Raw genomic sequence first — 14,483 nt, forward strand, 5'->3', positions numbered from 1 at the left:
TTTCAAAGAAAGACCTCGGTGAAGCTACTTACATATTGAGCATCAAGATCTATAGAGATAGATCAAGACGCTTGATAAATTTTTTTTCAATGAGTACATACCTTAACAAGATTTTGAAGTGGTTCAAAATGAAACAGTCAAAGAAAGAGTTTCTTGCCTGTGTTACAAGGTGTGAAATTGAGTAAGACTCAAAACCCGACCACGGCAGAAGATAGAAAAAGAATGAAAGTCATTCCCTATGCCTCGGCCATAGGTTCTATAAAGTATGCCATGCTGTGTACCAGATCTATTGTATACCCTACACTGATTTTGGCAAGGGAGTACAATAGTGATCTAGGAGTAGATCACTGGACAGCGGTCAAAATTATCCTTACTGGAATAAGGATATGTTTCTCGATTATGGAAGTGACAAAAGGTTCGTCGTAAAGGGTTACGTCGATGCAAGTTTTTACACTAATCTAGATGACTCTAAGTCTCGGTCTAGATACATATTGAAAGTGGGAGCAATTAGCTAGAGTAGCTCCATGCAGAGCATTGTAGACATAGAAATTTGCAAAATACTTACGGATCTGAATGTGACAGACCCGTTGACTAAAATTATCTCACAAGCAAAACATGATAACACCTTAGTACTCTTTGGGTGTTAATCACATAGCGATGTGAACTAGATTACTGACTCTAGTAAACCCTTTGGGTGATGGTCACATGACGATGTGAACTATGGGTGTTAATCACATGGTGATGTGAATTATTGATGTTAAATCACATGGCGATGTGAACTAGATTATTGACTCTAGTGCAAGTGGGAGACTGAAGGAAATATGCCCTAGAGGCAACAATAAAGTATTATATATTTCCTTATATCATGATAAATGTTTATTATTCATGCTAGAATTGTATTAACCGGAAACATAATACATGTGTGAATACATAGACAAACAGAGTGTCACTAGTATGCCTCTACTTGACTAGCTCGTTAATCAAAGATGGTTATGTTTCCTAGCCATAGACATGAGTTGTCATTTGATTAACGGGATCACCTCATTAGGAGAATGACGTGATTGACTTGACCCATTCCGTTAGCTTAGCACCCGATCGTTTAGTATGTTGCTATTGCTTTCTTCATGACTTATACATGTTCCTATGACTATGAGATTATGCAACTCCCGTTTACCGGAGGAACACTTTGTGTGCTACCAAACGTCACAACGTAAATGGGTGATTATAAAGGTGCTCTACAGGTGTCTCCAAAGGTACTTGTTGGGTTGGCGTATTTCGAGATTAGGATTTGTCACTCCGATTGTCGGAGAGGTATCTCTGGGCCCACTCGGTAATGCACATCACTATAAGCCTTGCAAGCATTGTGACTAAATGAGTTAGTTGCGGGATGATGTGTTACGGAACGAGTAAAGAGACTTGCCGGTAACGAGATTGAACTAGGTATCGAGATACCGACGATCAAATCTCGGGCAAGTAACATACCGGTGACAAAGGGAACAACGTATGTTGTTATGCGGTCTGACCGATAAAGATCTTCGTAGAATATGTGGGAGCCAATATGGGCATCCAGGTCCCGCTATTGGTTATTGACCGGAGACGTGTCTCGGTCATGTCTACATAGTTCTCGAACCCGTAGGGTCCGCACGCTTAAAGTTACGATGACAGTTTTATTATGAGTTTATGTATGTTGATGTACCGAAGGAGTTCGGAGTCCCGGATGAGATCGGGGACATGACGAGGAGTCTCGAAATGGTCGAGACGTAAAGATCGATATATTGGACGACTATATTCGGACTTCGGAAAGGTTCCGAGTGATTCGGGTATTTTTCGGAGTACTGGAGAGTTACGGGAATACGTATTGGGCCTTATTGGGCCATACGGGAAAGAAGGAAAAGGGCCTCAAGGGTGGCCGCACCCCTCCCCTTGGTCTGGTCCGAATTGGACTAGGGAAGGGGGCGCCCCCTTCCTTCCTTCTCTTTTTCCCTTCCTCTTTTCCTATTCCATATGGGAGGTGGAATCCTACTAGGACTAGGGAGTCCTAGTAGGACTCCACACTTGGTGCGCCCCCTCCTAGGGCCGGCCTCCTCCTCCCTTGCTCCTTTATATACGGGGGTAGGGGGCACCCCATGGACACAACAATTGATCCTTGAGATTTCTTAGCCGTGTGCGGTGCCCCCCTCCATCATATTACACCTCGATAATACCGTTGCGGAGCTTAGGCGAAGCCCTGCGTCGGTGGAACATCATCATCGTCACCACGCCGTCGTGCTGACGAAACTCTCCCTCAACACTCGGCTGGATCAGAGTTCGAGGGACGTCATCGAGCTGAACGTGTGTAGAACTCGGAGGTGTCGTGCGTTCGGTACTTGATCGGTCGGATCATGAAGACGTACGACTACATCAACCGCGTTGTGTTAACGCTTCCGCTATCGGTCTACGAGGGTACGTGGACTACACTCTCCCCTCTCGTTGCTATGCATCACCATGATCTTGCGTGTGCGTAGGAATTTTTTTGAAATTACTACGTTCCCCAACAATAATGCCACTTTGTAATGAATAATTCTCCTGCATATAAGACACAGCAAGGCAAAGTAGTTTTGCTCTGACGAATTAATATGTGCTTAAAAATAAATAGGATAAATAGCACCTGGTATTTTTCGGATGTTGATAGCGAGGCCAGCGAGGTGACATGGCGACCCTCCCTAGGCGGGTCAAACCCCGTGTTGCATGCAGAGTTTGAGCTACTAGGCTCCTGTGGGTACGTATGTATTTTTTCCTTTTGACCCCACTGGAGTACTCATTTGGTGTCTGAGTGTCGCTGGAGCTTGGAGTGGACACGTCACAAGTCCACGCCGTGGGCCTGTAGTCCCCGGAATTTGTGTTTACCTCATATAACCACCACCAGATGCATGCACTCTAGCCTTCATCCTGGGCGGAGCGAGGCCTCTCCGGTGGGTCAACGAGGTCGGTGGCAGAAACGACGCAGAAGTAGACCGCAATGGTGGAACAGCGCGCGGCAAGGCGGGACAGTAGCTCGACCACGGTCAAAACCAGGCAGCGACTCGCAGACGGCCTTGGAAGCAACCTGGCAGCAGAAGGCGATGCGGCGACGGCGTCTTGAGACCGCACCCGCGGAGGTGAGCAGCGGCTGCAAGGCCGTACGTCGGAGGCGGACAGCCGTGGAGGGCGGTATCTCGGTGACGGCGGAGACGGCTCCAGACGCGGACGACGGAGGCGGGTCAGGCGGCCTGGCTGAGGCGAGTGAGACGGTTCGGGGCCGCAAGCCCGGGCGGCTCGGAAGCGGCGCGGCGGCAAGGCGGAGCAGTGGCCTGGAGGATGCCGGCAGGATGGGCCAAAGTAAAACGGAGCAGTACGAGCAGTTCCGTAGCGGCGGCGACCGCTGCCACTTCGGAGTCGTCGTCGGTTTGGAAGAGCCCACATCCACTTTTTCCTCTGGATCGTGTGTCAGTTGTTCTGTTTTTGGATCGTGTGTCAGTTGTTCTGTTTTTTTTAACTAGATCCGCATCCACCAAGGCCTGCAGGATTGCGCGCTGATAGCTTGCCTCTGATCACGTGTAAACCCACATAGTAGCTTTTCCTTTCTTGAATTAACTCCCTGGCAGATTCCTTGCATGCATGTAGCAATCAGAGTTTGACGAAAGAAAGAACCGATTTTGCTTCAGGTGATGTACTAGTCAAAGGTACACCACTATTGAAACCATGAGTTTTGATGCTTAATGTGATGGAATAGCCTCCGCGGTTGTCGCTTTTGGTTTCTGCGCTGGGGAGTAGTAATAACCGTATCAGTTGATGCCTTCGGGAATTTAAATTGTGTCTTTAATCAGCAAAAAAGGTTTTGGACCCCTTGACGGTCTCGGCGACTCTGTACGCGGCGGCATCAACTCGCCGAATCAGATAAAAGAAACGTCAAGTTGACGGTCTCAGCGACTCTGTACATACCGACAGAACTCCTTTTTCAGTTGGCTTCTAGCGGCGGTGCAGCCGAAAGTGATCCGGCCACAATGAATCGCCCGATCGCGTGTGACGGCGCACACAGAGGCAATCCAAATTTCTGTTCTTTCACTTGAATCTCATGGATCGTCAAATCAGAACTGATGAAAGTTGATGCAGATCTTTCCAAGCTGAGTCTTTCTTATCTGAAAAATTGCAAATTTCTCGGTCCTTGAGAGAGATCCCTTCAAGAACTCAACACCACCATGCGCAGGCCCCACGGTGGGCGCCAACTGTCGTGGAATTGTCACGGCAGATGTCCTAGTGTGAGGACTTAGTCGTGAGGCCAACGCATCTATGTGGTAGCTTGAGAGGGATTGAGCGGAATCGAGAGACGCAACACAAAACAAGGGTTTAGACAGCTTCGGCCCCCGGGAAACATCATCCGGTAACAACCCTACATGTTGTTTGAGGCTAGGTCTCATTATCATCACGAGGGAGTCGCCGCATAAGCCGGCTCTTTGTGTCTTGCCGTAGAGATTGTTTCTTCTTGCTTGTTTCTTGTCCCTCTTTGGGGAGCCCTGCCCCTCCTTATATAAGTTAGAGGGGCGGGTTACATGTGGAGTCCTATTAGGATTAGGACTAGTCTACCTTCTAATACAAACCGGATACAAGTCCAGGTCTTAACTCCTTGTAAGATAAATGTTCCTCACGCCTTTCCTCTTAAACCGGCCCACCATAACATGAGCCGGCCTTCTGGGCCTTGGGCCTTGCCATCCGTCTGTGCCGCCCGCCGGGTTACCAGTGAGTCATAATGTTCAGTCAAGTTGCTTGTAAACCATCTGATCGGTGCGGGTCGCCGTGAATCGCCAAGTCCGGCCGGGTTACGCCGCGGGGTATATCCCCGACACATATAGTGTAAGAAAAATGGATGGTATTTCTTTTGTTACTTTTACTATGAATCTATGAGAAAAAAATTTAAATCATGAAATAAGTGTTCATGTGAAGCTTGGTAACATTATTTCTATTGTCCACCTTAAGCAGTCTAAATAGGGTTTTCCCTATTAAGTTTTCAATGCAAGGAAAAAATATTAAGCACAAACTTAATGCATTTATTGCTAAATTGGTGATTTTAGCACACAATTTTCATCATGAATGTTTGACCACAACTATGCTTGCGGAAAAAAATAACAAAAGTTGTATGATGACAAAAAAAATATGGTTAAGCCGAAAGCTTAATTCTTGCATAAATAGCCTCGTTAGGGCATCTCCAACGCCATGAAATGGACACCCCAAACGTCTGTGGATGCATCTAGACATGTCCGTGGATAGCGGATAGGTGACCGCCATCCAACCCTATGAATGAAATGTTTGTCTCTGTCTTTTTCCTATATCTAGAGCACTTAAAACAACTAGTAAATACGTACGTGCAATGCACGTTCATATTAGGGAGGAAATTATTCGCACGTTGATAATAGGTAGGGTATCAATTACGCGTTGATTGTGTGATTAGCGTAGACGTTGATATCTGGTATGATATTAATTGCATGTCAAATATGGTGAGCTCTCACCATTGGAGAAATGTAGGTCGTTGGCTTGACATGGTTTGATGGCTCCGATTAATTGGATTTGTTCATTTGTGTCTTTTCATATTGGTATAAAGATAAATATCATCCCTGGACCATAATCATGTTGTGCAAATATTCCAATGCAAATAATTCAAATATAAACATTGCTCCCTCCGTCCCAAAATAAGTGATTCAACTCAACTTTGTACCAACGGAGGAAGTATCTAAACATGAAGTTTTCTGATAAAATAGTTTAAACTTGAATTCAACTCATTCGGGTACATTTGTTAATTCTCCCTTCAAAGTTCCCACAAATGCTCAAGTAGATCATTTGAAGTTGCTCATGAGTTGCTACATGGAGAATATGTTGATATATTTGGCTAAAATCCTCGGATTCTGCTCTGGAAATCAGATAGGATCACTCATACGCTCATATTTCACACTGTGGCGAACAACCGTCACCCTCATCCTCCACAATCATGTTGTGCATAATCACACAGGCTGTCATCACACCCCCCCCCCCAACACACACACACACAATGTCTCTGGATCTGATATTTTTACAGGTCCTCAACACAATTGCAAAACAGGTATGGAGCTCTCCAAATGCCCTCTCGATGTCCTTTCTAACTCCTTATCTTTTGGGAAAAGTGAGATCTTTTCTCACCCCTTGGATCAAAGATGATCTTGACAAAGACCGTCCATGAAGGATAAATACCATCACAAAGATAATAGCCCATGTTGCAGTCATGACCATTCATGGTATAGTTGCATAGAGGAGCTTCTTCCGCACAGAACATCGCAAACAATGGGGACCGCTGCAGCATGTTGATAGAATTGTGAGACCGGGCATCCCAAAGAAGAAAGAGTGTCAAATCCAAAGGTCTTGTGATGCAAAATCTTCAAAAATGATGGTGGGCTTCTTTGCAACGGCCCTGATATTGCCCTTGTAGTGCATATAGGCAATTCTTCCATTGCCCGTGCTTGCAATCCAGAGATCAGAGCATACCTGGCCACCCTCTTGCTTCCGAAAGTGCCATAAGCCATGGGGTGTCTTTGGCAGTTGGTTCTCTCAAGTACTCTCGTCCAAGCACCTTGATCACCACAATAGCAAACTTGGAAATGGCTTTGAGGCATGTGTTTTCGGACATCCGGAGGTACTCGTTTCATGAATCTACGGTTGTGTCATAGGCAAGCATCCTCAATGCAAGTGTACACTTTTGGTAACCAGAGAATCCAATGTTTCCAACAGCATCATTCTTCAAGATAAAATAATCATCATAGGCCCGGAAACCATCGTAGAGGCGATTGAACATATATAGTTCGGCTCATCTGGTTTGCAGGAATTCAAACGTGCAGACAAAGTGTCTGGACCGCACTGTTCGGACATTTAGCGACGTTTTAATGCACGGCATTTATATAAAAAGTAGTAACCAAAATTGTGTGTCGAAGGACATTTCTATACAAGATCAGCTTTCATGATACATCTCTCTTTCAGATGCAACAAAGAAATGATGTGGCAAAGCAGTTTCAGACTAACTACAAGCAAAAAAACCATAGGCTTAGTTCACAGTAAATGTTCAAATAACAATTTCCTAAATGATTTCGCAAAAATAAAAATGAATAACCAAACGCCGGCCGGGGGTTTCGGTGGTAACTAACAGACTAACAACCAGCGAGATATCCCCCAAACCATTCCGCAACAAGACGGAGGCTCCTCCTGACCTCGTCCATTCCTCTTCCTTTTCTCCTGTCCGGCGTGGTTTACCACTGATTCGCCGTACTAACTGACCACCGCCGATCGACGAGAGACCCCCCCCCCCCTCCGGCCGCGGCATTGTGCACCGGCGATCACGGGGAGGACGGCAAGATGAGCATGATCGACGTGCTGACCCGGGTGGACGCCATCTGCAAGAACTACGAGAGGTACGACGCCGACAAGCACCGGAATGACGCCGCCGACCCCTTCTCGCGGCTCTACGCCGACATGGACGCCGTGATCGACGAAGCCATCGAGGTCCCGTTCCCCGCCGCCTCCTCGCGTTGCTAGCTGCATCCTGCATGCATGCGGCCTTCCTTGATCCTTGATCCTGCCTGAGATGTCGCGCTCACGGTTCATGTCAAACTGTGATTGAATTCAGAAGTCGGAGCGGGCCGCGAGGGAGACGAACCGGGCGGCGGCGGTGACCCTCAACGCCGGCGTGCGGCGCACCAAGGCGCGGCTCCTGGAGGAAGTGGCCAAGCTCCAGAAGCTAGCCGGCAAGAAGGTGACAAAAATAATCGATCACACGCCATCAATTCGATCCGAGCTCGTAAAGAAAACAATCTCCATAGTTTTCTTCTCGAAATGTATAGATCATCCCGATGAGTTTCGGATACAGATACGAATGCATGAACGGTTGAACATGCATGCACAGATGAAAGGGGTGTCGCGGGAGGAGATGGCGCTGCGGCCTGATCTGGTCTCGGCATTGCACCAGAGGATCCAGTCGATCCCCGACGGTGGCGGCGCGGCGGATCAGAACGGCGGCGGGAACGCTCGGCCGGGGATCAAGTTTGATTCTTCAGGTTTCCATTTTTCTTTCATCTGCAAAGTACTCCCTCTGTAAACTTAGTGATCTAAACGCTCTTATATTAGTTTACGGAGGGAGTATCAATTATCATCTCAGCTACTGAAATTGTGTCCAGGCATGTCTCTCGTGTACCGGTGCATTCTTCAGTTAGTACCAGTGTACAGCAACACATTCTTCAGTCTGCATTGCATATCATTCCTCGTGAAAAACTGTAGTATCTAGCGTGACGATAGAATCCCTCTGATTTTAGGGGATTGTATTAAAAGTTGCATATCGCATGTAAAGAAAAATATAATGATGTTTCTCGTGTTTCAACTTTCAACCAGTTGCAGCTGAAACTTTGGACGAGGGCTACTTCCAGACCAGCGAGGAATCGGAGGCTTTTCGGATGGAGTTCGAGATGCGCCGGATCAAACAGGCAACGATTTTGGCCTTGTGCCCATTAAATCCATTTCTGTAAACACGTACTCCCTCTGTTCAGAATTACTTGTCATAAAAAAGGATGTATCTACAACTAAAATACATCCAGATACATTCATTTCTTGGATAAGTAATTCCGAACGGAGGGAGTAGATAAATGCCATCACAAAGCTAGCACTCGACTTTCCAAAACCCTGAATTTACCTTTCTAAATGTGATGTGATGCGCAGGTTGAAGGGCTGGACCTCATTTCTGAAGGCCTGAACACGCTGAAAAACCTGGCAGAGGACATTGGTGAGGTCAGTCAGCTGCAAATGCATCATGTGGCATGCATAATAACCCAAGCTGAATCTAAAACCGGCTTATGTCTGGAGCTACAATTGACTCTTGATGATGTAATTCTGCAGGAACTGGACAGGCAGGTCCCTATCATGGACGAAATTGACAGAAAGGTTTTGACCCCCTTCTGCTCTTGTAACAAAAAAAATGCTTTCTGGTCCGTCCTCCTGCCTTTTCCATAGATGAAAACTGACTGATATGCATCATATTTTCTGCAGGTCGACAAGGCTAACACAGAACTTAGAAAGACCAACGTCAGGCTTAAAGAGATAGTCAACCAGGTTGGCTTTGTTACTCCCTTATAGATCCCTGATGAAGAACAAACTTTCACTTTTGTGCTGCTGCTGACAAATCAATCTGGGTGCTGTGCAGATTCGATCGACAAGGAACTTCACAGTTGATATCATACTCATCTGCATCATTCTTGGCATTGGTGCTTACCTCTACAAGTAAGCACTCGCCAACGCTACTGATTATGCTCCAAGTCAATCTACACTTGCCAGTTTTTCATCTCACTATCTCAAACTTCTCTTACTATGCAGCGTACTCGCCCAGTGAATCCTCGGAACATGGCGGCATCAGCAATTCAGCATGCTCTGTTAGAGTAAAATTATACTGTTGTAGAACTACTCTGCTTATTATTAAAGTTGCCATGCAGCAAAGGGGTACTTTTCGGCATTGTTCCTAGGCATGCCTGAAAAGATCATTATTATTTGTGAAACGATATAGTTCAACCGGCGGATTACCGCCGCCTTGATTGCACGCCACGATGTTCCAGTTACGTGGTGAACCCCCATCTCTCCTTTGTGCATCAACGTCTCTGTTGCAAAATAAAACTGCAACAAGACCTCTTTTACAAAGATAATTAAATTGCAACAACGCCTCAATTGCAAACAAAAATAGTGTAACAAGACTTCTATTGCAAAAAAATGTAACATGGCCTCCGTTGCAAAAAAAAACAACTGTAACACAGCTCTCTGACCTTGCAAAATTTCTGCAACATGATCCGTGTTGCAGAAAATGCAACACGACCTTTGTTGCAATGGTAGAGAGTGACGCCGTGACGCCCGCCGCTCAATCTGCCATATTTGACGTCTCACGAGGCGGCGGATCTGCCGACAGAAGCATAGCAGCGCCTTTATTATTTTTGCAAACGACAAGATACTGTTTTGCGCGCGATAGATCTATTAGCAAAGCAAATATATGCTCAGGCAGTAAAAATAATGGCGACACACAGAGAAAGGACATAACAGGACATGACAATGGCAGAATATATCAACCCATAAATTGCGAGGGTGGTGATCTTCTATTATGGATCCATTTTTGAGACAATCGTGTACAACAAATTTCCCAAAATCCCTGTGCCACACGACACAACAGATTTGCAATATAGCAAACTACATTAGCATGCCAGTCAATCTCTACTTTCTACTCTGTTGCTTAGGTGACTGACAAGCGCAAGTTAAAATACAAGACCCAGGAACAAGCATCGATTTTTGAAACACAAGATACCCAGTCGACCAAAATTGAGTGGACTGCATGACAGCTGAGTGCTAAGTTCCTCGCGTTGGTCACCGCATCTTGTAGTGTTGTGTTCTGGATACCTTGCACCTATTGCCGTTTATGGCGTATTTCAGCGTAATGTCGATGTCTCGGGGGTTCTTCTTGTTGTTCGCAACTGTCATGCTGCCCGACAGGGTCTCCCCCTCGCAGATGGTTACTACATCCTCGAGATACAGAACCGTCTGCTTCCAGTGGGTGGACTTTGATCTGGGCCCTGCAAACAATAAATTGTGTGTACATTCATTACTATCGGATTGCTTGAAGAAAGGAGCTAGACAAGCATACTTTGGATTATATAAAAGGTGAGGACAGACAAACCTGTCGAGAAGCCCATCAGCTTATGGCATTTGGTGAACGACACGTTAAAGTAAGCAACAAGAGCATGGATGAAGTCATTACGCTCTGCTACCAATTTGAACGGCACAGTAAATGATGCATCCCCAGATGACATCTTGGAAATATCCATCGTCTGAAACACGCATATCAAATAGACAAAAGGATTTAATCCGATCTGCCAATTGAACAGATATAATACAAAAACAAAAGATAACTTGGTTGAGAAGTACGCCATTACCTTCAGTAACTGACAGTTAGTGACGATCTGATTTTGATCCACAGTATCTACAAGTGGCTCCATCATCGCCTGTTTCTTAATACAGCTCATATCAAAGCCATACACATTATTCCAAACTGCAAGGGTAAAAAACAACGCCATCAGAGAAATATAAATATGAGCTCAGGAAAACTTCTGAACACACTGCATGAAACTCATATGCAGATACTCCAGTGCACCATGCACCACCATACTTACATTCAATTTTGTCCTCCTTGTATTCTGCATCTTCAATTGCAGTAAGATGTAAAGAGGCTTTGTCTGGCAGGACAACACCATCATCAGCCTACATAGAAGCAATAATAACAAAAAGTAATATAAGCTACAATCCCACAAAGTTCCAATACAAAACAGCAGGTCCGAATATTCAATCAACGTTGCCTCTTGGAGTACCAAGTTAAGAGAAACAACAAAGAAGGAAATGTAAACACTTGAACCCTGTGAAGGGTCACTTACCAGCCATTTATCACGTGCAAAAAGAACAGTGTCCAACATATTCTCAAACAGGAGGAAATAACCCATCCATTCAGAGATTATGACATCTACTTTTGGGACGGGAAGATCAATTTCTTCAACTTTCCCTTTTATTACCGTAATGACTGCAATGGAAGCAAAATGTAAGTATATCACAACAAGAGATTAACATGCTATAAAAACTATCATAGAATAGATAGTAAAATGACAGGAAATCACCTTCAGAAAATCCATTTGTTTTCACAATTTCCTTTGCCATGTCCGCCATCTGTGAGCATTCAATCTGTAAATGAAAAGAACAACTCTATGTTAGGAAAATAAAAGAAGGTTAGAAGCATAGTAAGAAGTGAAAGGAAGTGTTCATTCAGCCAGAGTAAAATAACAAAAATAATCCCCTGCACCTCAAACTAAGGAATATCAGAAATCCCAAACTTCACAGGACAACATAGACAATCACTTGGTGTGCGTCATTTTTTCCCTTCTCTTTTTGTGCACATGAGTGGGTGGGGGTCAGGGGCTTGCTGTGCTCTCTATTGAAATACTTACCCAAGGAAACACAAAAGCAAGGCAACAGTAGGAAAAACATAGGTAGGTCAATATTTTCTGGCTCTTCATTACCAAGACATGTTTTTTACATTATTTTCAAGGTACTACAATATATTGGTAGGCAAAGTTAACTATTTCATTTCAGATCATAGATAGTTGGTTACACACAACTGTATGGAAGACCGCCACCAAGTGCTTCAGCCAACATACCAGTTTATTCAAATAATGTGCATTCACTACAATAGCTTTGGATAACTAAATCACCATTGTAGACTTGAATTGGAAACATGAATTTAGTACACTGACCGCATAGACGTGCTTAGCTCCTGCCTTCGCACAAAAAAGTGATAGGATACCGGTCCCAGCACCAACATCAAGGACTATTTTGTCCTTGAAAAGAAAGTTATTCTGGGTGATAACATTTTGATATGATCTTGTCCGAACAACATCTTTTAGCATTTCCTGCAATCAATACATGGAAAATAATTGGCACCACACAGATTTGGTCGGCACATCTAAAGAGTACAACAAGGAATATTATATAATGATGAAGAACTGCAAGAGAGGGGGGGGGGGGGGGTAGTGCTTCATTCAGAACTGCTTACTTCATGAATACCTGCAAAACAAACACCAAGGGTAAAGTATGAGTACAAAATAAACTTATTGCAAAACAGACACTACATTTTAGACAGTTCATGGAAGTCACACATATGACATAATGAGATAGTAAGTGATACACTCGATCCAGTAAGGAACTCAGGAACTATATAATTCGATGCTAATAATGTTTGCCAGTGCAAAAGAGCATAAACACGGTAAAATAACCGAAAAAAGAGCAAGACTTCGAAAGACCACTGTCTTGAGCCTACACATTTCTAGAAAAAGGTACAAGTTAAACTAGTTCTAGCCACCAGAGTTTAAGTCCTAACTTGACATTGGTGCTTACATTTTTCTGGATTTATTTCAATCCTTTCGGCGATGTGCGTTTAGTGGGAGGAGACATTCTCGTTGACTACAAAGACGTTTGTGGCGGCTTCATCAATCTCAAGATGATGCGCCGGCTCAGACTCCCGGATGTGCTCATCGGAAAGGGTAGTGTGTGCGTGCGTGACACCAGAACATGGCTAGACTATTAAACAGAACAAGAAAATGGCCCTTTTTCATACAATGTCACACTAAACCACAGCATAAAAAAATAGCACCAAACAACTAGCAGTAAACATGGGGACAAAAGGGGAACTACTCATATCTAATAATAATAAGCACATGACAGAACACAAGTAGTAAGGACCACCAACTTTAAACACCAGGTGATAACAAGCAACTATAATAATTTTTTAAAATTCCAACTAGTGAACGCGGCTTAAGTATAGGTCAAATTTTCATTCAGCAGAGCAACAACCTAAGGTCAAATTAAAAATGACACCATCAAATATCTGGAGAATCAACAAAAGCAAGAACCAATACAGCCTATATTCCACCAGACCATCAATCATCACATTTACATCAATCATCACATTTATAGGGTGAGAATTAGTTTTTTGATCCAACGGAGGGAAATCCTACAGTTCAGGTACACTAATTATTTCGCATGCTGCACCAGACCGGCAAAAGATCAATCTTTGGCACCAATATTGTCGCCAATACAAGCGGACGGTACAAACACCTCATGCTCTCCCATAAACTAGTCAATCAAAGATTGGGAAAAAAAAATCCCCAACGCCGCGGGCTGTAACAGAAATCCACGGGAAAACGGCGTGTGTAGTCGAATCGGACCAAGCGCGCGTACCGAAGTGGGAGTATGAGTCGAAGTAGTAGTCGGCGCTGGTCTTGTCGTTGCCGATGACCTCCTCCCCGGGCGCGGCGGGGCTCTCCTCCACCTCCATCCCGACCTCCCCGGCCACCTCGTCGGCGTCCTCGAACCTGAGCCTGGACGCCGTCGCCTCCGCGAGGCCGCCGTTGGCGTCGCGGCTGCCGCTGCCCTTGCGCCGATCCATCTCGCTCGGCGCTGGTGGGTTTTGGCTCGTTTGCTCGCTCGCTCGCTCTGGCGCGCCGCAAAGCAGGGGAGGCTGGGCTAGGGTAGGGTTTTGAGAGGGGAGCGAGCGACGGGAACGCGGAGGTTTTATATAGGTGGCCACCCTGGCGTAAATATCTCAGTCCGGCGTGACAACGGCGTGCTGACTCCGCCCTGTGTGGCTCCGACTGCACAAGGGGTCAGAGTCGGACTCCACCTCGTGTGGCAAAATTAGCCAAAATTGTTGCCGTCGACGACTATAGTTTATGGTACATATTTGGAAAAAGAGTTATTCACATATCATCTTCTCTTTTAACACCAGTACATACATAAGCGCTCATATAAACCCCCGTTCAAGAATTCATCCGATTAACCAGTTAACTTGCCGATTAATCCCTACTCGTAGGGTCACCGAGTAGCCG

At 45.1% G+C, this 14,483-nt stretch overlaps 2 protein-coding genes across 5 annotated transcripts; one reads left to right on the plus strand and one right to left on the minus strand.

The window, feature by feature from the left end:
• Positions 1–7,016: 7,016 nt before the first annotated feature.
• LOC123121329 (syntaxin-71) lies at positions 7,017–9,618 on the plus strand. 4 transcript variants are annotated; one of them, XM_044541267.1, is made up of 9 exons: positions 7,017–7,536; positions 7,661–7,786; positions 7,901–8,087; positions 8,425–8,510; positions 8,743–8,811; positions 8,920–8,964; positions 9,070–9,132; positions 9,224–9,300; positions 9,394–9,618. In XM_044541267.1, exons 1-9 carry the CDS (start codon positions 7,390–7,392, stop codon positions 9,407–9,409), a joined length of 816 nt encoding a protein of 271 aa, XP_044397202.1. In that variant the 5' UTR covers positions 7,017–7,389; the 3' UTR covers positions 9,410–9,618. The 4 variants fall into 4 exon arrangements, with proteins under 4 accessions (XP_044397202.1, XP_044397201.1, XP_044397204.1 ...); XM_044541266.1 differs by having other exon boundaries at positions 7,022–7,536; positions 8,419–8,510; XM_044541269.1 differs by having other exon boundaries at positions 7,023–7,536; positions 7,937–8,087.
• Positions 9,619–10,122: 504 nt separating this feature from the next.
• On the minus strand, positions 10,123–14,150 carry LOC123121328 (probable protein arginine N-methyltransferase 1). The gene is made up of 9 exons (XM_044541265.1): positions 13,837–14,150; positions 12,653–12,663; positions 12,354–12,509; positions 11,721–11,784; positions 11,484–11,626; positions 11,226–11,313; positions 10,989–11,104; positions 10,733–10,883; positions 10,123–10,628 (listed from the first exon to the last, which is right to left on the minus strand). Exons 1-9 carry the CDS (start codon positions 14,042–14,044, stop codon positions 10,423–10,425), a joined length of 1,143 nt encoding a protein of 380 aa, XP_044397200.1. The 5' UTR covers positions 14,045–14,150; the 3' UTR covers positions 10,123–10,422.
• Between the last annotated feature and the right edge of the window lie 333 nt (positions 14,151–14,483).

This window comes from Triticum aestivum, chromosome 5D (assembly GCF_018294505.1).
Source record: "Triticum aestivum cultivar Chinese Spring chromosome 5D, IWGSC CS RefSeq v2.1, whole genome shotgun sequence".
In the NCBI taxonomy this organism is placed as follows: domain Eukaryota; kingdom Viridiplantae; phylum Streptophyta; class Magnoliopsida; order Poales; family Poaceae; genus Triticum; species Triticum aestivum.